The 24,767-nt window shown below is 41.4% G+C and overlaps 1 protein-coding gene across 2 annotated transcripts in view; it reads left to right on the forward strand.

Annotated features, from left to right (window-relative positions):
• The window catches only part of zfpm1 (zinc finger protein, FOG family member 1), a 135,550-nt gene that overhangs the window by 84,935 nt on the left and 25,848 nt on the right, over positions 1-24,767 (forward strand). For both annotated transcript variants that reach the window (XM_030426568.1, XM_030426569.1), the window contains one exon: positions 17,560-17,693. In XM_030426568.1, coding sequence (XP_030282428.1) covers positions 17,560-17,693 — 134 coding nt within the window. The remainder of the gene's footprint in view (positions 1-17,559; positions 17,694-24,767) is intronic.

Below are 24,767 nucleotides of genomic sequence, written 5' to 3' on the forward strand. Positions count from 1 at the left end.
TTAATATCATTTTGAGGATGCTTGCACCATGTAGAGGAAGTATAATAGAAGTATCACAGAAAAAAAACACTCACACATACAGTATATCCCCTGCTTTATGCTCATTTCCCTCATCCTCATGGTATCTAATTCTTATCATGTTCTGTCTTTTTCTCTCTATGTCCTCTACGGTATCTCTCACTCACCAGTTTCCTTCCTTTATTAGACAACAATCACTTGTTAACCAAAGTCTTGAGAGAGTTTGTTTTTTTACAGCAGCACCAGAAATACATCTGAACAATGTCATTTTGGCTGTTATGTCAAATATGTGCTCTGTAATCGTCTTAAATGGGTTTTATCCCACTTTATCTGGTCAAGAACTTTGACTCTAAATGAACATGTCAGCATTGCGAACCGTCTGATGAGAAGAGGAATTGGCTTGTAGTAGGTGTGTAAAGTCTAAAACTAAATTGATTGCTTTTATTACTTGAAGACTACGCAGATACATGAAGTATTTTGATAATTAATCAGAAAACCATTGCTCCCTTTGGTTAATTTTATTGAATACAGCAGCAGGGAATATAAATCCAAATGGGAAATAAAATAAAGAGCCTGAATCCTAAATCTTGTCAATTAGCCTTGGCAGAGCTTCTTTTTCCCTTTAGTCATTTCCATAAACGTATTACAGTAGGATGCTGAAGAGAACAGTATATGTGTACTCTTTCTGGATATGGACGCTGACTAGAAAGTGAAAAAATCTCTGTGTTTTACATCTTCTGTTTGTTCGCACACACTGCTCTTCTAGCTCTTGTCTGTTTAATTGGTGAACCTTTGAATGACCCTGAGTGAGTCGAGCAAGTCTATCATTCTTTAACTTTTCCATGTCTCCTTCCCCAGCCCACATTGCCGATACCAGCCTGATTGAAATGTCCTTTTCCGCGGGATCCAGAAGGAGTTGTTAAAGCAGACATGAATTAATGATTGAATTAATTATCGAAGTCACATACCGTACAATTAATTTTGTGGCTTTGCCTCAGTCTTTTTTCCTCTCCCCGTCCGTGTGTAGAGAATGTCAAGAAACATTTTCTAATTAATTTATGTGTGATTATCAGGGATAGTTTCTGGAAGGTCTCTACTTTCAATTTGTGACAGGCTACAGCAGAGGAGAGAGGGGAGGCTGGGAGAGATGGAGATGGGACTGTGAATGAGGGAGCCGCTGTGCTTGTGAAGTACGTGCCCTCTCTCACACACACACACACACGCACATTTCCTTACTTAGGTGCACACACTAATGGACTTGCGTTTTCTTTTTCTCTGTCACACACTTTCACATTAGGATCACTCCCAAGAAATCCCTCTTTCTCCTCAAGCCATGACTACCTAGTCAGTGTGTTTTTGCTTTGAAACTGAAGTAGGGCTGGGCGATATATCGATATAAAACTTATATCGACATATTTTTTAATGTGATATGGAATTAGACCATATCACATACATCGATATAGTTCAAATTTGCGCTGTGATCCTTGCTCCGGGCAAACCGCTGACCCGGAGCTCTCTGCACTGCTCCCCCCGCCCCTCCCTCCTCCTTCATGCACAGAGAGGGGAGGGGCTGGAACAGACACTCCGGCACTCTTCAACAAACACCTTGGTGGCCGCCGTTGCCCCACACTTTGGCCTTGATACCCCGTGAAAAAAAATCATCACACGGCCACCGGTCAGCGTAGTGAGCTTGCCTTTAATTACAGCCACCTGAGTGCACAGTAGTCACTCACAGTAACTTCAGTGAGTCCGCGGTTCGCGCAGGTGGAGTCTCATCATCACGATGATCTCACGTGAAAGCCTCTCAAACAGCAGCAGCGTCTCAAAACGGAAGAACGAAACTTACAGCACAGCGAGCGAGCGCAGCGTAACGATGATAACGTAACTGACGTATGTGGTAGGATTTAGTCCGGTAAAGTTGGAAATATATTCACAGATTCGAACTTCCCGGATCAATAACTCATAAGTGAAACCTTGTTAAAACACCACTGACGGCTCTTTCCTACCGTAGTAAGGTAGACAACGAGCTACAACCGTATGTTCATCAAAACGAGCGTCTGGACATTAACTCTGGTCTGTATGGTCAGCGAGCTGTGAGACGAGGGCGCAGGGACCGTCTACAAAGTGCAACACTGAAAAGAGAAACTACACAATATATTCAATAACTTCACTATTATTCAGAGTGTAGTGCCACCAAAATCACTCCACACATCAATGGTCTCCTGCTGGTTATTCTACAATTTTTTTGTTTAGAAAAAATGTGCTTTGCCATAATTTTGGGGAATTTCTATTTGGGAGAAATATTCAATAACACTAATATTCAGTGAGGTGTCACAAAACCCACCTCACTCTAACCCTACTTAACAAAAACTGTTTTGTAATGTAACATTAACTTGATATTGGTATTTAAAAAATGTTTTAATACATAATCCATGTCTTATTATAAATTAGGATGTTATGGTATCAGTCTGAAAGGTAAATCAACAAATCATATTTGGCTTTGATTTTGACTGAACATTTGCTCTCACTTTGCATAAAAATAGATAAAATTATTGATTTGATTGTGAAACTCACTCTTTTTGCTTTTAGAGACACCAAGTTTGATTTATACTGAACTAAATATACGTCCAAAGGACCCAAAACAATGTTTTTGATTTCTCTCAATTAGTTTTTTTTTCTTCATAACCTGCAGGTAATATTTTTAGTTTGAGTCGAATGTGAATTGCGTATGCACATTGCACACTGCACAGTCAGAGCACATGTCAAGTACCGTAGCTCTCTTTCAGCATGCTAGCCAAGACGAACCATTTAACATCGCGGATATCGTTTACTTAAGTAGCAAAGCAGTTGCTGATAATTAAAGTTTTAGTGTTCTAGTCCAGGGTTACTTACATATTGACCAGACAATATCTGCCCTCTTTTAGATGAGGCAGTCGGCCTTGAATGAATCTCTAGCCAGAGAATCCCAATATTTACTCTGTGTACTCCTTGTGGCTTAACTGCTATAGTCTTTTCTTATAGAGTTTATGAAATGGAAATTACAAGTTATTTTTAAGTAAGGTCAAATATAATGTGAAAAATAGTTTTGTTATATGTAAATGAATTAAGTGATGTCAGTGCAAACATTAATTCATGTTAATTTAGTTAAAAGTGAATACATTAGGTTGGTTCAATTTCAATTTATTAGTTTGGTTCAATAACTAAAATGTTAAGAAAATCATTTGGATCAAGGCAAAGAATTAAGGTTGGGTCAAGTGCAGTATTATTGTTTACATCAACATAAAATAATCAGGTCATAAGAAGTAACTCAATTCAGATTCTGCGAAGTCAAATATTTTAGAGTTGATATCTGGACATCATTTTTTTTAGTTTGAGCAAGGTTATATTATTTTCAGGGTATAAGCGTGTTTAACACTGTCTTTATTTCATAATGGGTGAAATGCTTTCTTGACGGATAGTTGCAGATTTTTCTTTAGATCTACCCTAATGTAATATTTACATGCTATATAAGTGAAAGAGTTGATGGGTGCTGTTATCATTCTCTCTCTAATTTTTAGCCATGATATGCAACTACACTGCAACAAATAGTTGCCCTGAATGTGGCTAAAAACATTCATGGGATCAATGCAAAGTGGGCAAGTCCCTCTGGGCCCAACGGCCCCCTTGACTCAGATCTCTAAGGGGCCATCCACATGGAAGCACTTTTGTGTGTAAACGCACATATTTTGCATCGTTTTGGCCGATCATCCACATGGATCTTGTAAACGCACTTTTTTGAAACCTTGTCTCAGGGTGGAAAAATCTGAAAATGCTGCCCTTGCGTTCTCGCGTGGACGGCGAATCCGCATACTTCAATGACACCATCGGCCCACCCCCCGACCTCTAGCCTTCGACCTCTTAACACTGCAACGTCTCATAACAACAACAACAACAATGGCGGACTACATGCTTGTGTTAATGCCGCAGAAGATATTGAGCCTATTAGGGTTACTAGGGCAAAAAATTTTGCTCGTCTGCCACTTCACTGAGCGAAAAAGGTTTGTGGACAACCGATTAGCCATTTTTGTCTTCTTCTTGTTGTGTTCAGTTTCTCCTTCTACTGTCTGTTTGTATACAGTGCGCAAGCTTTATGTGCATGCTCCGTCTCTTCTTCTCCGTTTTTGGTGAATTTCAAGCACCACCTATAGGTCTGGAATATGAACTACAGCGTTTTGAGTCGTTTGTCATACAATAGATCGATTTGGACGCAAATATTCTTGAGACGATGCCAAGGAAAACCAGGGAAAAAAAGATCGTTTTGTTACGTGTGGACATGGCCTAAATCACCACCCACATCTCACTGCTGGCATTTGTTAACCAATTTAAATTCCGTAGGTCTGTTGCAGTGCTGATTGAAGAGACACACTTTTTTTGGGGGTGGGGGGGCAGAAAAATGGCATGCACTTCTTCTACTCTAGGACAGCTGCATTGTGGTCACCAATGCTATGTAAAGCCTCCAGTCCATAGTTATATGGTCCCTCTGTCAAAGTCTAGTTTAAAGACATTTGTTATTTTAGAGGCTTCTGTATATGATGCGCAATTCTAAATAAATATGCAAATTTGGGTTCAGTTCGTATTTCAACATAAAAAAAAAGCACTATGCAGAGACTGGGACACATGGGGAGCTAATAGTGGCCCAGCAGCTCATGGGTCTGCTTCCCTGTGGTTAACCACACTTCCACCTGTACATGGGGTCATGAGCAGAAAATAAGTGTATCCTCTTGGGACAATGCTCAAAACATTTGATGCCCTTCTGCATACTTTATTAGATCATAAGATATTGTTAGTTAACATTTACATCAAAATGAGCATGGTAATAGCAAACTTAATCAGCCTGTGGAGAGCATAGATGTGCCCAGCAAATTTCAAAGCAATCAGCGTTGATGCAGCTTTGTTTCTTGCACCAACAGTTGGACCTGGAACAAAACCAACAAACACACATTTAACATTGCACCGTGTCTTACTGATGAAAGTGGTTTACATTATTTTGAAAATGGTGTGTTGTACATGATTTCGCCTCATCTGTTTTATGACTGATTGGATAATGTTGGACTCTTTCTCACACACTCGCATATGGCGCTACATTTCTTTCTGTCCGCATCAATAAAACTCTGTGCCAGCAGTCAGCTGATTGAACTCCAAAATGAAGTTTTTGCATGTGAATGTCAGTATTCTTCGTATTTGTTTGTGTTCAGTGAAAAGGCGGAGGAAGGGGAGAAGGGCTCATCTCATCAGCAGTAGCCCTGTCACTTGTTCTGTTTTCACACCCTGTCCTCTGAACAGAAAAAAATGCCTCTAGTTTTTTCCCCCCTCATTTTATCTTTCTTCGCATATTTGTGAATTTGCATGTTTGCTTCTTGCTCTTTTCCTCGTGGTGTATGTATTTTGTAGATAAAAGTTCAGCAGTGCAGTTAAGAGAAATTAGTTGGGTAAACAGTGGTAAATGTCAATGATAAAGTTCTGTTGAAGCTCATCTGATTAGTGGGGCTACGCAGGTGTCTTATCTTGCCTGTGCAACAGAGGGTAAAATGGAAATGATTGCGTGGTCCTGAGCAGTAGATGCCTATCCCAGAAATGTCTATCTGCTGCCGAGCTGAGCCTGCTGGACTCCAGGGACCCAGGGGTGCTGCATGGAAGATCATGGAGAGAGAGACAAGAAAGGAAAAAGGAGGTGCAATCAGCTCTTTCTTGTTGTTAGATTGAGGCCTTTCATCAACCAGCATTGTAAATAATGTGAGTGGATGATGAAGTATTCATGAGTCCAAAATTTAGGCTTTTAAGGAGATTTTTTCAAAATGAACAAAGGGGAAATATTTTAACCTTTCTCATTGAACATTGATTATCAAAATGATAAGCCTATAAATTAGTACGACAGAAACACATTTATATAAATAAGGATATAGCATTATATAGTGTTATTAATTAAGCCAATGAGATGCATAGAATGTTTTTGTATAAACACTGATACCTGCCATTGTCACAAATGTGAAAAAGAATCCTGCTACTTTAGGAAAGACATTTTACTGCATACACTTGTAATGAGTCTTTGCAGACTTTGCTGATAATTTTTACAAAATACAATGTATGGCTTAAAAAGGTAAAATTTTAAATTGATGAAATATATAATGACATTTCTGTGTGAAATCACAAAGATTCCACTTAAAGCAACATTATTCAATATACTTTATGCTGACATTGAATCAAATGACTTCGTAATGTAAAAGATGTCGCTTACAGTGACAAAACTTACCCACCAACCACCATCACTTTTTCCCAGTTGAGCTCTCTGCATTTCAAATGAGTGAAAGAGCCCTAAGAAAAAAGAAATGTAGAAAACCTGCCCCCATAAAACATCCAAAACACTTTAACTTTAGGACAGGCATAATGTTCATGTTGGATCCCATCCTGTGCTGAAGTGTTAATGCACCACTTAGAGCACCACCTGATAGAGCATGCACCATGTTCCATGGCAGATTCTGTAGCAGCCTGGGTATGATTCCAGTATGGTTACTTTGCTGCATGTCTACCCTTCTCTCTCACCTTCTGTCCAGTCTTCATCTGTTACTATCAACAAAATAAAAGTATTAAAAGCCCCCAAAAATAAACTTGAAAAAATAAAAAGGTTTTCATGGCACACATTGATTATTTGAGATCATGTTCAATAAACAAAATACAAATGTATACGCATAAATGATCAAAAATGTTGCCTTATGTATACACAATGGGAATTGGCCCATCATATAGAAGCAGTTGAGAATGTCTGCAAAAACTTATGTTCTTATATCCTTACTTATAAGCCTTTATATTATAGTATATTTGGCAGATGTAAATGCATTTAACGTTTAAACGTAAAACAAAACCTTGTCTTTTCTACCATTAACAGAACTACACTATTTGTCCTGTTTCCTATGAGGACTGGAGAGGATAGGAATGGGAGGCATTGGGATTTGTCATTCAGTAGAGGTTAAACCCCACCTATTAGTGTGAGGTCGGAGTAGCACGTAGATAAAGATTTCCTGTTGTGTGGTGTCAAAAAATCAATGGCTCTGCGGCGATGTGCTCATTTGATATCAACAATAGTCTTTTTAAAAATCAATTAGGCCGAATACAGGAGAACATCAGTGTTGGGTAACACCTTTCTTTTTTTCCTGTTTATTTTTCATTGATATTCAATCAGCGCGGCTCTTTTTTGAGGGTGTTCCTATTGGATTACCAGGTACAACTGCATGATGCATGTTTTTTGCATATGTGGTTCCTTGCAAACCAAGCTAAGGTTTCTCAATGTTGAAACTTTAGAAACACAAAAATCTACAGATTGACACCATCTCTGGAGACAACTGTTTTTGGATTTGGTGCCTGTTGGTTTATTAAGCAATGAATGACCCAAAATAGATTTCTGATCAGCAGACTACGTGATGAATCGTCCAGACCTCTCAGATAATCTTGGACTGGTCTGCTCCCCGCCTTTAATTAAAACAAGCTTCAGACTGTGATCTCATATCGTTCAATGTTTTATTTTTTTTATTATTATCTAATTTGACACCCCAATCATTTATAGTGTTGAACTGTTGAGGCTTTTCTGCGATAATCCCTATAACTACCGAAAGAATGTTTTTTACTAAATTAAAATGTGTAATTCCCTTTTTCTCACAGCATTTACAGTAGATTATCCTTAATCTGTATTTTTTTTATCTGCAACACAGAAGAAGGATTAGTCATTCAAACAAAAGGGGACCCAAGCTAGTACAATGTGGAACTCCACAGTCTGTAATCTCTTTTTGGCAACATATTTGATTTGCTTTTTACACACTCAATGACCAATGTTTCCATATCAAAGTAAAAAAGAAATGCAATTAAGGCAAACTTCTAAAAAGAACTGAATTGTGAATCACTGCCAGTTTCCTCACTGCCCACAGATGGAAAAAGCTGCAGGTTTAATTATTTTCCCTCTAAATTAAGTCCTCTAAGAATTAATCATCTCAAAACACAACAATCCATCTACCTGATTAAGCATCAAAACATCATAAGTCATTCCTTGTGCATGCGTGCGTGCGTGCGTGAGTGAGCGACTTTGACTGTTTTATAATAAAATAAAACACTGTTCATCTTAAATACATGATGCGCTGTTTCCTTACTGACATTTGTGTTCTTGAGCATGTTTAACCTATAACTTCACCAAGGCATTCAAAACCTGACTTCCATCATTTCATCAATCAGCATGAAATATTTCACAATATGGGGTTAACAGTAGGTTCCCATTTCCTGATTTAAGCATTATTGTGTTCCTAGTTGAAATCACTCATAAATCTAAATAATTATCACTGTTGTTACACACTGCCCACCCCCCAAAAAAGGCACACATTCAAATATTTCGTTGGACCGCCTTTAGCTTTGATTACAGCACACATTCACCATGGCATTGTCTTGAAGCATATTCAGTGTCACAACACTTATTTCCATCCAGAGTTCCACTAATTTTTCACTAAGATCTGGTATTGATGATGGGAGAGTCTGGCCGCCGCCAAAAGTCTTCTCCAGCACATCCCAAAGATTCTCAATGTGGTTAAGGTCTGGACACTGTGGTGACCAATCCAAGTGTGAAAATGAATTCACATGCTCACTGATCCACTCTTTCACAATTTGAGCCAGATTAATCATGGCATAGCCATCTTGGAATATGCCCGTGTCATAATGGAAGAACCTGGTCATTCAGTGTATCCAGGTAGTCAGCTGGCTTCATTTTTATATAAACATAATGTGGCTGAACCTGAACCTGACCAACTGAAGCAACCCCAGATCATAGCACTGCCCCCACAGGCTTGTATGGTGGGCACTAGGCATGATGGCTGCTGCACTGAATCTGCTTCTCTTCATACTCTGATGTGGCCATCACTCTGTAAAAGGGTAAACCTGGACTCATCATAACACAACCTTTTTCCATCACTCCAGAGTCCAATCTTTATGCTCCCCAACAAATTGAGGCCCTTTTTTTCCTGATTAGGCTCACTGATAAGTGTTTTTGTCTTACTACACAGCTGTTTAGTCCCAATCCAGATCTCTTCACATTGTGCTTTCACTATTAAACAGCCACTAGCAGGGGCGTCGCTAGGAGTGCAAAACATCCTGGGCTTTAGCCTTGCAGACAGTGTTGCCTCAGTTACCTTGAAAAAGTAATCTGATTCCTGATTACTGATTACTCCTTTAAACTCCTTTGAAGCTTGATAGTACTTTGTCGCCAGCACAGAGTGTACAACAACCTTAATATTCTCATCTTTAGCTGTCAAGAACTCAAAATAATGACTGTTTCCAGGTTGAAAACGCACATCTCTGTCCTTCCTCCATTGATTTTGTGTTTGTGTGGCTGTGTGGTGTTACACCTGAGTGTCCTCGTGCTGAAAACGTGACTTTTCACAGATGTGACATCACTCCTCGAGACCCAAGAAGAAAGCAAAAATATATATTTTTACAGAAGAAAATCACAAAAATAATAGTAACACACAGTGACTTGAATAAGTCACTTATTCAATTTTATTACTGGTTTGGAAGTATTAACGTGTTAGATTACTCGTCACTGAAAAAAAGTGGTCAGATACCGGCATCACCGCCCGCAGATAGAGTCTTTTTTTAAAGGGGTTTCGGGGGATTCCTCCCCCGGGAAATTTCAAAAATTGGGCTGTTAAAGATGCAATTTCAATGTAGTTTGAGACAGAAAGGAAGGCCAGTCGTTGGGGTCCTCATTGTCATCGTCATATATACACCAGTTTTAGAGTCACTGCATTGGCTCCCCGTGTGCTTCAGGATCGATTTTAAGGTTCTTTTACTGGTTTTTAAATGTCTTAACGGCCTTGCGCCCTCCTACTTATCTGACCTGCTTTTACCATATCAACCCTCGCGGACCCTGAGGTCCTCCGTCTCTGGCCTTTTATCCATACCATAACCAAGAACTAAAACCCACGGTGAGGCGGCATTTAGCCACTATGGCCCCCGCTTGTGGAACAGCCTGCAGGAGAACCTCAGGTCTGCAGAGACTGTTGATATCTTTAAGGGAAGGTTAAAGACACACCTTTTTAATCAGGCTTTTAACTAATATTTTAAATTCTTATTCCATTCTTATGTGGTTCTATCATATTTTATGTTGTTGTTTCTATCTTGTTTTAAAAAAAAACTATTTTCATCTTAAATAATTGTATTTTTATTTATTTTCGATACTATTTAATTTTATTTATTATTATCTTGTGTATTTTATCCTTTTAACTGTTCACTCCATTTAATTATCTTTTGTCAGGGTTTTTATTCTATCTTATGTCTTTAGTTTTTAAGGGTTAACTCCAGAGTTTCCTCAGGGGGGTCCTCCACACTGGGAGCAATGTCTGGGCTGCTGCTGGGGGTGCTGTCCTTGGGTCACTTCGGCCCGGCCAGCTGTCTGTCAGGGTCGGGGGGCCTGGGCACTGCTGCCCCCCGTGGCACAGCCTGTGACTCCTCCCAGTGTGGACGACCCCAAAGGTGGCGTTTCCTCAATCCTCAGTGCCTTGCCATGTCTCCCTATTGCTAGTAGTAAGAGTATGCAGGTGTGTGTGTGTGTGTGTATGTATGTATGTATGTATGTATGTATGTGTATGTGTATGTGTATGTGTATGTGTGTGTGTGTGTGTGTGTACGTATGTGTGCATGTATATGTGTGTACGTTGTGTGCATGTATGTAGTACGGAGGGTGGGAGGGAGGGGCTTTCTTTATTATTGTTTTATGTTTCCTGTGTAAAGCACTTTGTGCTACATACTCGTGTATGAAAAGTGCTCTATAAATAAAGTTGATTGATTGATTGATATTTTTTTATCACAAATAAAGCTAATTTTCCCTCACTATAGGCCTACTGAGTAATGTTTACGTTAAAGATATTATAGCCTGTAATAAGACCTGTGCTGTGTGCATAGGCTGTTAGAGCAGGTAGAACATTCCCTATTATAATTTCTTGGCTTCACTGTCTATCTGCATTAGGCCTACAGGAGGCTTTGCATATATACGGCCGGCTCAGCTGCCCCAGCGCGCAGTAATCATTAATAGCAGGGAAGAGTCCAAGTGAAGGCTTGCTGGCAGGAGAACAGCCAAGTCGGTCATTTTGACCGTTTTCATATTTATATGTGCAATAACTTTGTCTGATATTTTAATTAGAATAGTTTTTATATAAATTACGTAAAAGACAAAGAAAATATGATACGTTTTACCTATTTCGGCCATAAGTGGTCATATTGACCGCACATCATTTCGCAGGGTTTCATTGTTACATTTTTTGTGCTTATTTGTGAATGTACTCGTAAGTTAATTATTATGTAGATGTATTATACAGCCTGGTTGGAACCATGGGCAAACAAAAATGGGAATTCCTCCTCTGTGAAACAGCAAGCGGAGCTGTTCAACACGAACGTGCTGAAGTGATGCGACTTTGACTGTGAACCAGGGAAAGCCGAGGAAGAATGTCTGCATCCAGAGCACCGTGCACACAGGTGTGGGCACCTTTAGTGGGGCGAAGGCAAAACCAGAGTCTGTGATGTACTACAACAACACAAAGTACAGTGAGGACCCGGACCAGATGGCAAGGGCGTACTTCGTCAAAGGCTGTACGGAAGATGGCCAGTGGTGGTCTTCTATAACACCCTTGACCTGGCTGGGATCAATGCCCACATCAATTCAAGGAGCATCAGCAGCAGGAGAGCCCGGAGGAAAGTCCTGCAGCAGCTGGCAGAGGAGCTGAGGGCAGAATACATGGAGGGGAAAGCGGCAGTCGGCACAAGGTGGGCAGCAGCGGAAGCAACCAACGCAGCAGCTAACTCTAGGGTTGTGGAAAGCGCACTGTTATGCCCTAACCAAGATATCGATCATTAAGATTACTTGGATCAGATCTAACTGGAAAGAACCCGCCACAGTGGCTGTGCTGGTGACAATGTGCATTTGTGGCTGCTGGCCGTTCAATATGCAACCACATAAAAACCTTTCATCATTAGGCAATTATATTTGATTTATTTATTTTTTATTTTTTCCAAGGCACTGAGATCTGGGGCTAACAGAATTTTGTAATTTCAGTGATCTCCTTAGATGTTTTTTTTGCTTGATGCAGGCCAATAATTTGACCCTTCTAAAACAGAGTAACATCTTTTCCACAACCACAGGATATGTATTCCTGCATCGTTGTTTAAAAAATGAGAAGCTTCTCACTGCATCAGTAAGAGTTGAATAACTTGTTGCCAGCAGTAATTATCCAATGGAAGGCTCTGATCTATTTGCTTAGTTAAATCCAATTGAGGAGTTTTCTTTGGCCAGGCAGTGTCTAAATACTCTCAACAGTGGTCAACAAAAGGTTGTAACACTGAGGACAAACATATTTAAATTGAGTATGTATGTGTTGCTGCTTCATTATCTCATACATGGCCACTCCAGAGATCAAAGGACAACTTTTGTGAGTCTAACAGAGATGGTGGGAATCGACTTATTGTATTGACCAATATGCTATTTCAGTATAGCAACTGATGAAGCAATATCAGCAACTGTGTGTGTGTGTGTGTGAGATTCTTTTTAATTGTATGTCTATATTTTTTACATCAGCATCACAGTCAAAAATAAAGTAATTCTCTTGGAATGGATATGATTCGGTTGAACTTTATATCGTTGCTTTGTGTATTTTCCAGTGCCCGAACTCTTTTTTTAAAGAACTGAATAGTTGGTAGACTAAGACTGGCAAAACAAAAACGCACACACACATGCACACATTTACACACACACACACACACAAACAAAAAAACAACACTGATCAAACAATTTCTCATACATCATCAACACCATCCTGGTCTCTTCTAACAGCTGTCTGCCACTTTCAGCTCTACCCCCCTTCCACCTCGGCCCCCACATTGGTTAATTGTGTCTGACTGGCATGTCAGGGAAGAGTCCGTATTGAGTCTATGGAAGAGTCCGTTGCACTGAATGTACAGTACAGTATACAGCTGTGTAGGGGGTAGTATCGTACAGAGCAGTTAGGGTAGTAGTAGCCAGTGCAGCCATGTCAATAAGGACTACTGGGTTATTCTGCAGGTCTATGGTGGCAGTAATTAACAGGGATTAGTATTATTGGAGGCTTCAGGTTACCCCATTGAACACAGCTAACCTGCTGGGATTAGCAAGCAAACTCATTAGTGGAGGTGCACCGATAGCACCTTCTTTCTACCAGTATGAAATCACATTGTTTCATAAAAGTCACGCCCTGACTACCTAATCTACAGTAATTTATGATGCCCATAATTATTTTGTTATATGCCATAATTTGCATTTAGTTGCAGTATGTACATATATATATATATATATATATATATGTATGTATGTATGTATGTATGTATGTATGTATGTATGTATATATATATATCTTATATTATATATATATCTATAATATATATGTATGTCTGTATGTATATATCTATCTCTATATATATATCTCTTGTCTAATTCTCTTATCTCTCTCTCTATGTGTCTCGTATCTATATCTATCTATCTCTATCTTTGTATATTCTATCTCTATCTATATCTCTGTGTCTCTGTTCTCTCTCTCTGTCTCTCTCTCTCTCTCCTGTCTCTTCATCTCTCGTGTTCTCTCTCTCTCTCTATGTCTCTTATTGTCCTATCTCTCTTCTCTCTCTCTCTCTCTCTATCCTCTCTCTATCTCTCTCTCTGTGTGTCCTCTCTCTCTCTCTCTCTCTCTCTCTCTCTCTCTCTCTCTTCTCTCTCTCTCTCTCTTATATCTTCTTTGTCATAATGATGTTAAAGTGAAAGTTCATGTCTTTTGATGTCGAGTTGTATGAGGCACTTATCCTTAGTTAGTGTATTACCTGCAGTAGATGATCATCAGCTTTCCCTCTGTGTGAAGCAGCTCAGCACCGACAGGGAAGCAGAGCATTGTACTGCTAAACAGGACCAACAGCAGGGCATATTTTAGCCACCTTGAAGAAGGCAAACCTTAAACCTTCCTTTGGCACAACATTCCCTCAACTGAAGGTTGCAGGGTTGAATGTTATAGAGCATGCACATGGCTAAGGTGGAAAAGTAAAAGTAAAAATTGATTTTAATTAAATGGATCTTGACGTTGCAGCATCTACTTCAAAGCATTCATGTCATGTTACCACTCATCATTAAACACAGTCGCTCCACTAGAGCAACCCAAATTTTAAGGCTATAAAGAATAGTGAGTCAAGAATGTACAGAACCACATGTCTACAGTTCCAGTATGGACTCAGTGTGTTTGCCTTGTTTATAGGGTAATATCTGTGTTGGCTAACTGAGGTCAAATCCTTGCACCATTTCACAATGAGGGTCAATTGAGCTGGTCAGGCTGATAAAAGTCCCATGCGGTGAGGTTTGACCAATGGCACAGAGGCAGACTGGACATTGATGGAGTGCTGAGATAAGGAGGGTCAGAGTGGCCAAACTGAGGCCCCTAGGACGATAGGAGATAGGATATTGGCTGGACAGACTCTGGACTTCAGACTCTGCAGACAGCAGGTTAGACTGTCTGAGGAGTCATGTTTGGGTTGACACATGACCTGGAACTGAAATGTGATGCTGACCCAACTTGAACATGGAACATTTGGGTCAAAAGCCCAACAGAACCAGACAACCATCATGTGTCAGGAGACCAGACCCCAACAACCTGGATGTTTCCTTTCAAATTTAGTGTCATCTGACAAAGAAATTACCAAAATACGTGAAATCGAGCTCTACCCAAAACATTCAGTCATTCAATGAAAAATTCAGCCCAACCTGACCCGAGCACAGCAGGTCAGGTCAGCTCTTGTTGCGTCTGGCATCTATGTCACTCTCCCATGTGCACCAGGGCAAGAGAATAAAAAAGTAGACCTTGTTACAGTGCAACATATACTATGACCTGCCGACAAAGTTTGTCAGCACTTGTTTGAAAAACTGTTAAAATGTGCCTGCAGTGATTAAAGTAGGCTACATGAAGTCATTTTATGTAGTGCACTGACTTGGTTGACTTTATTTTGATCTTATTAAATCGGATATAATCAAGTCAACTAGTGTTATAAGATTGTATCCCTGTGTGACCTGTGTGTTATCATACCGTGTGTCATTGTAACTCTGAGCAGCAAGTAAGGAAAAACACACAAATTCCTGTGTTGCAACAGTCCATAAAACAATATTTTCAACCACTATCTGGCATTTAAGAACTCATTTTATTAAATAAACATTTATTTCTCACCGCACCTCCCACTTTCTTCCCTCAAACCACACTCCTTCCTGCTCCCTCCTCCCCTTCCATAACCCCACCATCACCACCTCCTCCCCTCCCCACCCCACCGGCTGTGGGAAAGCCATTTTATCAGCGTCTGTCTGTTGTTCTCTGGTGGGGATAGATACAGAGAAGATAGATGAGTGTTTTGACATGGAGAGTGTTAGACAAACACTCTTATCGGGCCCGCCACTTTAGACCGACCCCCCGAAACAGTCGCTTGAACCATGGATGAGATGAGGAGGGGAGGAGGGTATGAGGCAAGGTGGGGAGACTGATTTTAAATTAGTTTTGATCAGAGAGAGCTGGATGGATGGTCATGACGTGAAAGCTTCTCCAGAAGTAGACCCTGAGGCTGCTCATGTAACTGAAACAGTTGGCATTAATCCCATCCAGTCAGTCGCTGCAGTTCTTAGTACAAAACTCACCAGTGTTGCTCAGACTTCATTCCTTCATTTATCCTCTTATGTGAAGAGACTTCTCCAAACTTCTGACTGCTGCTGTGTCTGCACCCTTAGGTTTTAAATAGATAGAGCAGTCTTCCATGCCTCCGGGCTAACTGGCTCCATCTGGGCTGCAGCTTGCTCAGACCACAGCCGTCATTGCTATCCTTCTTCAGTTATCACTTTCAGGAAGTACACAAGAAGTTTCCCCTGTTTGGAGCAGCCAGGACAGAAAGTGCTCAGCTTGTATCAAACTCCCCCATGCTGTTGAGCTGCAAATGGTTTATGCTGGATGGTCTGAGCTGCTGCAAGGGCATATCAAGTCTAGGACACATGCTGCTTTTGCCAGTAGTTTCCTTTTTTCCCCTTTTCAAGCCTGTCACGTGATCCCTGCGAAAAATGGTGGGTCATGTTTCAACCAGTTGGACTTTTAAAGGCTGAAACCAGTATTTTGATTAGCTACTATAGTTTCTACCAATTAATAGTATATTTGAGTGTTTCCCTATTTATGCAGTGAGAGAGAACAGTCTCAAAATGAAAAAAGACCAGTTACTGACCTGGCCAATTATTTGGGCCTTATCGGTATTGTTTGTGTCTGATTTCTGTCAAGATTCATTAACTGCGCTAATTGGCTCTGATACAGCATCCTCAGTGTTAGTGGTCCCGCCCAGAGTACATCAGATTGGTCACATGCAGTGATGAGAATAATGGCGTTAAAATAAACAGCGTTACTAATGCCGTTATTTTTCTTAGTAACGGGTAATCTAACTAATTACTATTTCCATCGTTATAACGCCGTTAGCGACAATTAAATGTGGCGCGTTATAAACTGAATCCGACTTGGCTCTCAGCCACAGCAACTGCAAAGCTGTTGGTTTTTTCTTTGGTGAGGGAGGAGGGAGGAGGGATACAGCTGCATAAGTGATGATGATTGGCTAAGGAGTAAGAGTTTGTACGCCAATCAGAGGCAGTGTTCAGTTTACACACAAACCACACACGCACACAGCAGCCTCACACACTGGCTGAGCTGCAGCATTGGCGAGTCCAGGGGGAAAGTGTTTGTCCACGTCTGTTGTAAGCAACTCTAATCTAATGAATCATCTCTCAGCGGAACACGCTTCTACAAAACTAGTGGCCAGAAACACCGTTGTTGACACTGTTGATGATGACAGCAGGACAGGTGTGGCTAACGTGAGCTCCGATAACACAGGAAGACACGGAGCTGTCTGAGCAGCTACAGCTGGATGTTTCTGCTCCAGCTTCACAAAAACTTGACACAGACTGAAGTGAATGTTCTGTGTAGGTACCTGTGTATGCAGTTCTACTCTATGCAACTGGCTTGTGAAACCTGCTTGGAAAAAAATATATTTAAACTTTTTCTTAAAAGTAACGCAATAGTTACTTTCCCTGATAACTAGTTACTTTTATAGTGGAGTAATTCAAAATCAAAAAAATCAGTTAATTTTGGGACAAGTAACTTGTAACTTTAACTAATTACTTTTTAAAAGTAACATGCCCAACACTGGTCACATGTCACCTGTAGTAACCTGTCAACATTGAAGAATCTTTGTCTGCAAAGTAACTAGTAGCTAATGTAGTGAAGTTGATGGTTATTCAAAATTTTGACACTAAGGTTCTAATTGTTACTGCAAATGTATATCGGTAATCAGTTCCCTTGATTATAAATAATCTGTTTCGGTATTGCCCCTGAAAAAAAATATTGCTTGATCACTAATAGAAACTGTAGGAATGTTTTATTCTTTCTCTCCTTCCAGATGACTTGGAGTTGAGTAAAGATGGCTGTGACAGCAGGGTGGTGGCTGGCAGGGACCTTCACCCAGACACAACTTGGGGCCCCTATCCAGGAATCCTCCAATCAGAGGGCAGCACAGATGATCAGGAGGCAGAGGTAAGAGCTCTAAAGTGATCACTTTCCAGTAACCATTGTAAGGATTGGGTCACAGCTACTGAGATGAGTTATTTCAACAGATTATTCATTCGTGTATCAAAGAGCTCTCAGCTTTCTTAAGTAAGATCATGGTAATGTAACCATTCTAAAAATATAGAGGGGTTGAGGTCTGATTAATCTACAGACTAAGCTACAATTTATTGATCTTCTGAATTTGAGATGTCTCTCTCTGCTTTTTGGTCTTTCTTGCATCATATTTCACGTCTTTTTTATTATTCACCATAATAAATCCACTAATTCTTTGCTGTTGTCAGAACCACAAAACATGTTGTGACACTGTTGAAGAGGTTATGATAGCACACAACACAGGGGCTGGCCATGTATGCTGATTGTCTATGCATTGCAAATGGCATCAGTAGGGCTGTTTTGTCATTTTTGGGTCGATTACACAGGAATTTGTTATCAAGGGTCTTTTTTTAACTCAAAGCTTGAATATTTACATATAGGGCATTTAGCCGACACTGATGGCGTTGGCTACCATGCAAGGTGCCAACCAGCACATCAAGGTCTCAGCTGGAAAAGTTAAAGGGTCAGAGGTCAGATGGTTCTCTAACAAAGAGAGACAATAATTAAACAACTTATCTAATATGTGTGTGACAGACAACTGAAAACAGCTGTGTGTATCTTTGCGTGTGTGTGTTCATTGGGAAGAGTATGTGGGACCGGATGGAGCTCTATCATAGGCTGGGTTTTTGCATCATGTGCAAGTCCATCTAATCATATGATACTGATGTTGGGAGAGGCTTCCTGGCAAGGAGCGCAACTCAAGCAAACACATACACACACACACACACACACACACACACACACCCCCACCCACACACAAGTGCACACACACACACACACACACAAGCGCGCACACACCCACACACACACACACACACACACACACACAAGCGCACACACACACACCCACCCACCCACACACAAGCGCACACACACACACACACCCACACACAAGCGTGCACACACACACACACACCCACACACAAGCGCGCACACACACACACACCCACACAAGCGCGCGCACACACACACACACACACATGCTGGATCATTTACACACACACACAAACACTTAACCCATTTTTGCAATGATCTATGTTGCTATAACTGGTTCGCTTGTCTTACCTTGAATTACATTTTCAGCTCCAGGTTTTGAATGTAGCTCAGCACATTTGAATCCAACCCAGTTCAACCAGTCCACATCTAGGTTCAAACCAGTTCATATCTGATACACAAAAAATGTCAGATGGACTTTATACCGCACATTCATGCCTTTCCCCATCAGTACTCTCTCCTCTCCTCTCCTCTCCTCTCCTCCCAGCCCTCTCCAGACTCCCGTTCCATCCTTTCCCCTCCTCTCCTCCTCTCCTCCTCTCCGCCCAGCCCTCCCCAGACGTCCGCCTGTCTTTTATCTCCATATGGCGCCATCCTCCTGGACAACAACCCCCAGTGATTGATTCCTGCTTGATAGGCTCTCATTTCTAAGATTTTGTTTATCATCAGTGAGGTTCTGAGTGTACAGATAGATGTCTATGCATGTGAGTGTGTGTGTGTGTGCATGAGCACTCACTCACACATTCCCTCACCCATCACCTTTTGTTCTTTCCCTCCCTTCCGCTGCCATACAATGTTATTCCTCCTTTAAAGTGAACATCCATTTCTGTTTTTTTGTTGTTGTTTTTTTTGTGCTTTGCATTCACATGGAAAGCATCTGGTTCTGACTCTTAATACCCGTTTTTCTCATCTTCCACAATTTCTGTCCCCGTCTTCCTCCCCTCCTATTTGTGGACTGAAGAGGCGAGGAGACGGACCTTCAGTATCTGCTGGAGATAGTGGCTATAATCTCACATTCCTCCTGTGTTTCTCCTCCTGTCACTCCACATCCTCCCCCTTCTCTATCCATCCCTCCATCACTCCCTGCCTCCCTCCCATGTGGGTCAGCAGGGGTCAGGGCTATCCTCTTCAGTGTGTTGGATAGAGAAATCTGCTCATTCCTGCAGCTCGAACCTTCACACTGCATTCCCTGATTGGTTTTTAGAAGAGTGGATGTAAAGGATAAGCTCACCTACATACCTTTTCTGTGACGAGGAGAATACATTTCAGTGTCAAATAGTACACTTTTCATGTAGTAACTGATTAAGAAGATAATTGTAAAAAGAGTTACAGAAATGAAGTTGCACAGTTCACAACTGTAAACTTCTCATTGCAACCACAGTCTGATCTACTGCTCCATCCCAATTTCATACTACACACCAGCTGTATATACACTACTCACAATAAGTTAGGGATATTGTGAGAGACTCAGTGGATTTCATACATACGGTGTTTGTTTCACTTCAGAGAGTTTTGGGATAAGGAGGCAATTGTATTGGGGTGATAGACACACCTCATTTTGTGTTTTCCACGTAATGGTCTCACTGTGTACAGTGTGCCTTACATATTGGGGCCAATACCAAAAACTAAAAGACAACCCTTTTCAATGTGGCATCAATTTCAACATTCTGTGGGTATAAAAAGCTGATATTGTCAGTAAGTCATTCCAAGTTCATCATTCAAACAGCCATGAACACACGACGTCACTTAACGGACGAGCAGTGCCACCTGGCCATAGCGCGCCTTCGGGTCTGTGGCAGGCAGTCAGATGTTGCTCGTGAACTTGGTGTGTCTCAAAGTGTCATCAGCAGACTTGCATCAAGACACAGAACTACTGGCAGAGTTCGTGACAGACCCAGGAGTGGAGCCCCACGAGTGACAGACCGCAACGATGACCAGTACCTAAGGACCTATGCACTCAGACATCGTTATGCAACTGCCACACAGCTGCAGGCCCAGTTACGAGATGTGAGGGGTACTAGGGTTTCCAGACAAACCATTCGAAACCGACTCCACCGCTTTGGCTTGAATGCCAGACGACTGTTGCAGGTGACTGCACTGACACCAAGACACCACCGTGAACGTTTGCAGTGGGCACAAGACCATGTGACCTGGAAAATGCAGCAGTGGTCTACCGTCCTGCTCACTGATGAGTGTCGGGTCACCTTGCACAGAAATGATGGTCGTCAGCGTTGCTGGAGAAGGCGAGGTGAGCGATATGCCGAGGTCAACATGGTCCCCAGGGTTCCCTTTGGTGGAGGAGGTGCAACAGTCTGGGCAGGCATCACCAGTCAGCGCAAAACAGATTTGGTTATTGTAGATGGCTCAGTCACTGCACGTTCTTACCTCAGAGACATCATAGAACCCATCATCATCCCCGAATTCCGCCAGCACACCCCCAACTTTCTGCTCATGGATGATAATGCTCCACCCCATGTGCCACTTCAGGAAGTCGGAGTGCCTCATATGGTATGGCCAGCAATGTCCCCTGACCTGAACCCCATAGAGCACGTCTGGGACCAGCTGAAGCAGAGACTGGATGATCGTACCCCACCCCCACGTGACCTGGCAGAACTGCGTGTAGCACTTGTGGAGGAGTGGAACGCATTGCCTCAGAACAACATCATGAGGCTAGTGAGGAGCATGAGACGTCGCTGTCAAGCTGTCATTGTGGCAAATGGTGGAAACACCCGCTACTGACATTGTCAATTTTTGTTATTTGGGGCTATCCTTGTTATTGTCTAAATTTTTGGGGTAATAAATATTAAACTAATGAAAATGGTGTTTCTTCTCATTCATTATTAGTAATATCAAAGGGAACTTTTACTTATTTCATTCAAATTCAGACCAAATAGGAAAAGCACTCATATAAATAACAATATCTCTAACTTATTGTGAGTAGTGTAGTTTAACTGCTTAACTAAATTTGGAATGGTTAAAGTAAGGTAAGGTCAGGTTTGTAATGGGACTTGAACTCCAGCCTTTTTTAATATCCCAGTCTTGGGTTCCATGTATAACACAAGTTGTTTCTGTCACTACCTCTACTGCCGGCTCAGACATGGAACAACAACAATGATCCTCCATTCTTTCTGATACTTTTTTATACAGAATGGCAAGGCAGAATTCAGACACAACAGTCCTGCATTGAGCAGGCTGTGTAGAAGGGGCTGTAGATACATTTGTTTTGAAATACACAATGGCCTCAAACATTATCATGATGTTGAATAGTTGAATGTCTCCGATGGTGCCTCGACAAATATCAGATATCATATTACATATATTGAAAGTCAATTGAACTGCGCTGCCCATCATTTTGTTCATTTCAAATCCAGTGTGGACAAGCACAACCAAGTATTCCAGAGTACCAGTCGAAGTGGAGGAGCATTTGCTTGCAAAGATAAACTAAACTCTTATGCCCACCCATCTGTGGACTGGCAGTTGGAGAGTGCTTGTTCACATCCTGGGCATTGCCGAGGTGCCCCTGAGCAAGGCACCGACCCCTAACACTGCTCATTGGGCGCCGTAGCATGTGTGGCTGCCCCTTCGCTCATCTCCTCTACACTGCATGTGTGTGTTTGTGTGTGCGCACCTGTGTGTAATGTGAGTGGAAAAAGGAATTTCCCAATTTGGGATTATAATAGTATATCAAAAAAAAAAAAATCTATCCACTCTATATTGTTTCTTTTTTTTTTTTTTGAGGGAGAAGACATGAAAAATTAATTAATTGAATAATTGTGTTAATTATCTTAGAACAGCCATATCAATAAGGGAGTGTTGCAAAGTGAAAAGGGAGACAATAAATCCTAAAGCCAGGGGTGTCTCCCTCTTGTCTCCCTCATCTCCCTGCTTTGGACATGTTTTCACCATGTGCTCACCTCTATGCATGTGCATTTTTTTCCCCCACCAGATCTTTCTAAGTTGTTTCTCCTCACCTCCATCTTCCTTATACCACCTGTCTTAGTCAGTCCTCAGCCTCACTAGGTTCTGTGAAGCCTCTAGGCTTCGCCCCGCTCTCTGGGTGAGATTGGCATGACTCATGCAGCAGTCCTGCCCCTTCCAGCATTGCCCTCTGTCTCTCAACCTCTCTCTCAAAAATGTTCTTCTGCTTCTTATTTGGCCTGGACAGATAACCTATCTTTAATACAAGGCCCACCCAGAAACACAACTACAGTTGTGGTGAAAGGTTTACATATACTTTTAAAGAACATGTGTATCATGGCAGTGTGAGTTCCAATTTCTACAACCCTCATTTCGAAACAAATAAGTCCAAAAAATGCATACATTAATTCTAATATCTGGTCCCTTGGCCTTTTCCACTTCAATAAGGGGCTTTTGATAGCCGTCCACAAGCTTCTGGTTGTCCTCTGGCTAAACGTTTAACCACTCCTCTTGACAGAATTAGTGAAGTTTGTTGGCTTCCTGGCACAGACTTGTTTCTTCTGCACAGTCCACATGTTCTCAATGGGGTTCAAGTCAGGACTTTGGGATGGCCATTCCAAAAGCTAAATTCTAGCCTGATTTATCCATTCCTTTACAACTTTAGATGTGTGTTGGTATCATTGTTGGAACACCCAACTGCATCCAAGACTCAATCTTCTGCTGATGATTTCAGGTTTTCCTGAATAATTTGGAGATTATCAATCCGTGTACCATTCGTTCTTTGGTTTTTCCGTTTCAGAACCAAATTAAAATAACAGAAAAACAACTTGTTTCTCTGTTATTTTGTTTTAAAACCAGAACGGAAAAACGGAAAAACAGAATAATACAAAATCACACATTTTGTAGCTGTTATTCTGTTTTAAAACAAAAACAGAATAACGTGAAAATTAAGTTTTTTGATTTTTACTGTTTTGTTATTGTGATATTTGGAAAATTTGGATTTAGGAGCGGCAGCGCAGTAATTGTAATTTATGTTATTCACACAGAAAGCTGCGCTGCCGCTCCTAAAGAGACGTGACGGTAGACGTCATGATGATGACGTCAGGGTGTTTCCCCTGCGGTTATTTATCAAAATATACACCTGCACCCGGCGTTTAAAGGGACCCTGCGGTTAATTGAAACCCGGCTATTATTTGGTAATTTAAGGTACATTTACACCCCGCTCTGTACGCCGGAGCGGCGGCGGCGGCCATGCGCATCCGCGATTCATTTACAGCCTGGAGGCGGAGTGGTGGTGTCTCCTCTCTGCTCTGAATGCAGGCTGGGACTGCTGCACGAGACTACTGAGAGACTGACCGCCTGTGAGGGCTTTTGGACGGGGGAGGGACTCACGGCAGCACCCGCTGCTCGTTGAGCACAGTAACTGCAGAGTGATACGTGCTTTCATGTCAGAGTCTCCAAACACCACAAAAGTCTTCAATAACACCAGTAAAAGTGGCTATTTGTCGGTAGTCACAAAGTTGTTTTTCTGTTATTTTAATTTGGTTTTGAAACGGAAAAACCAAAGAACGAAGGACACACGGATTATTATCCTCCTTTTTCATTATTAATGGAATAATGGAGAATGAGTATGAAATTCTTCCAAATCCTACTTTCTTTAGAGTACCAGATTAACTGGCAGCAAAACAGCCCCATATCATAATACTACCAGCACCGTGCCTGACAGTAGGTATGGTGTTCTTGGGGTTAAAGGACTCACCTTCTCGCATCCAAACACATAGCTGGTCATTGCAGCCAAAAACAACATTTTTGTTTCATCTGCCCGCAGTCTTTTCCTCCTGGAGGTTTCTTCTTTGTCCATGTGATCAGCAGCAAACATCAGTCTTCAGCTTTAAGGTGCCATGTCTGGATCAAGAGCTTCTTTCTTGTACGGCAGCCTCTCAGTCCATGTTGATGTAAAACACACTTGACTGTGGACACTGACACGTGTCTTCCAGCTTCTAATTCATTGGAGTCTTGCTTTTTGGTGGTTTTTGGTTGACTCTTGACCGTCCTGACCAGTTTTCTCTCAGCAGCAGGTGATAGTTTGTGTTTTCTTTCTGATGGTGGCAGTGACTCAACTGTGCTATGCACTTTAGACTTACAAACAGTAGTTTGTACAGTTGATTTTGGGACCTGTAGCAACTTTGAAATGGCTCCAAGTGACTTTCCTGACTTGATGAAACCAATAATGTGCTCTTTCAGATCAATGCTGAG

The sequence above is a fragment of the Sparus aurata genome, chromosome 8 (assembly GCF_900880675.1).
Source record: "Sparus aurata chromosome 8, fSpaAur1.1, whole genome shotgun sequence".
NCBI lineage: Eukaryota > Metazoa > Chordata > Actinopteri > Spariformes > Sparidae > Sparus > Sparus aurata.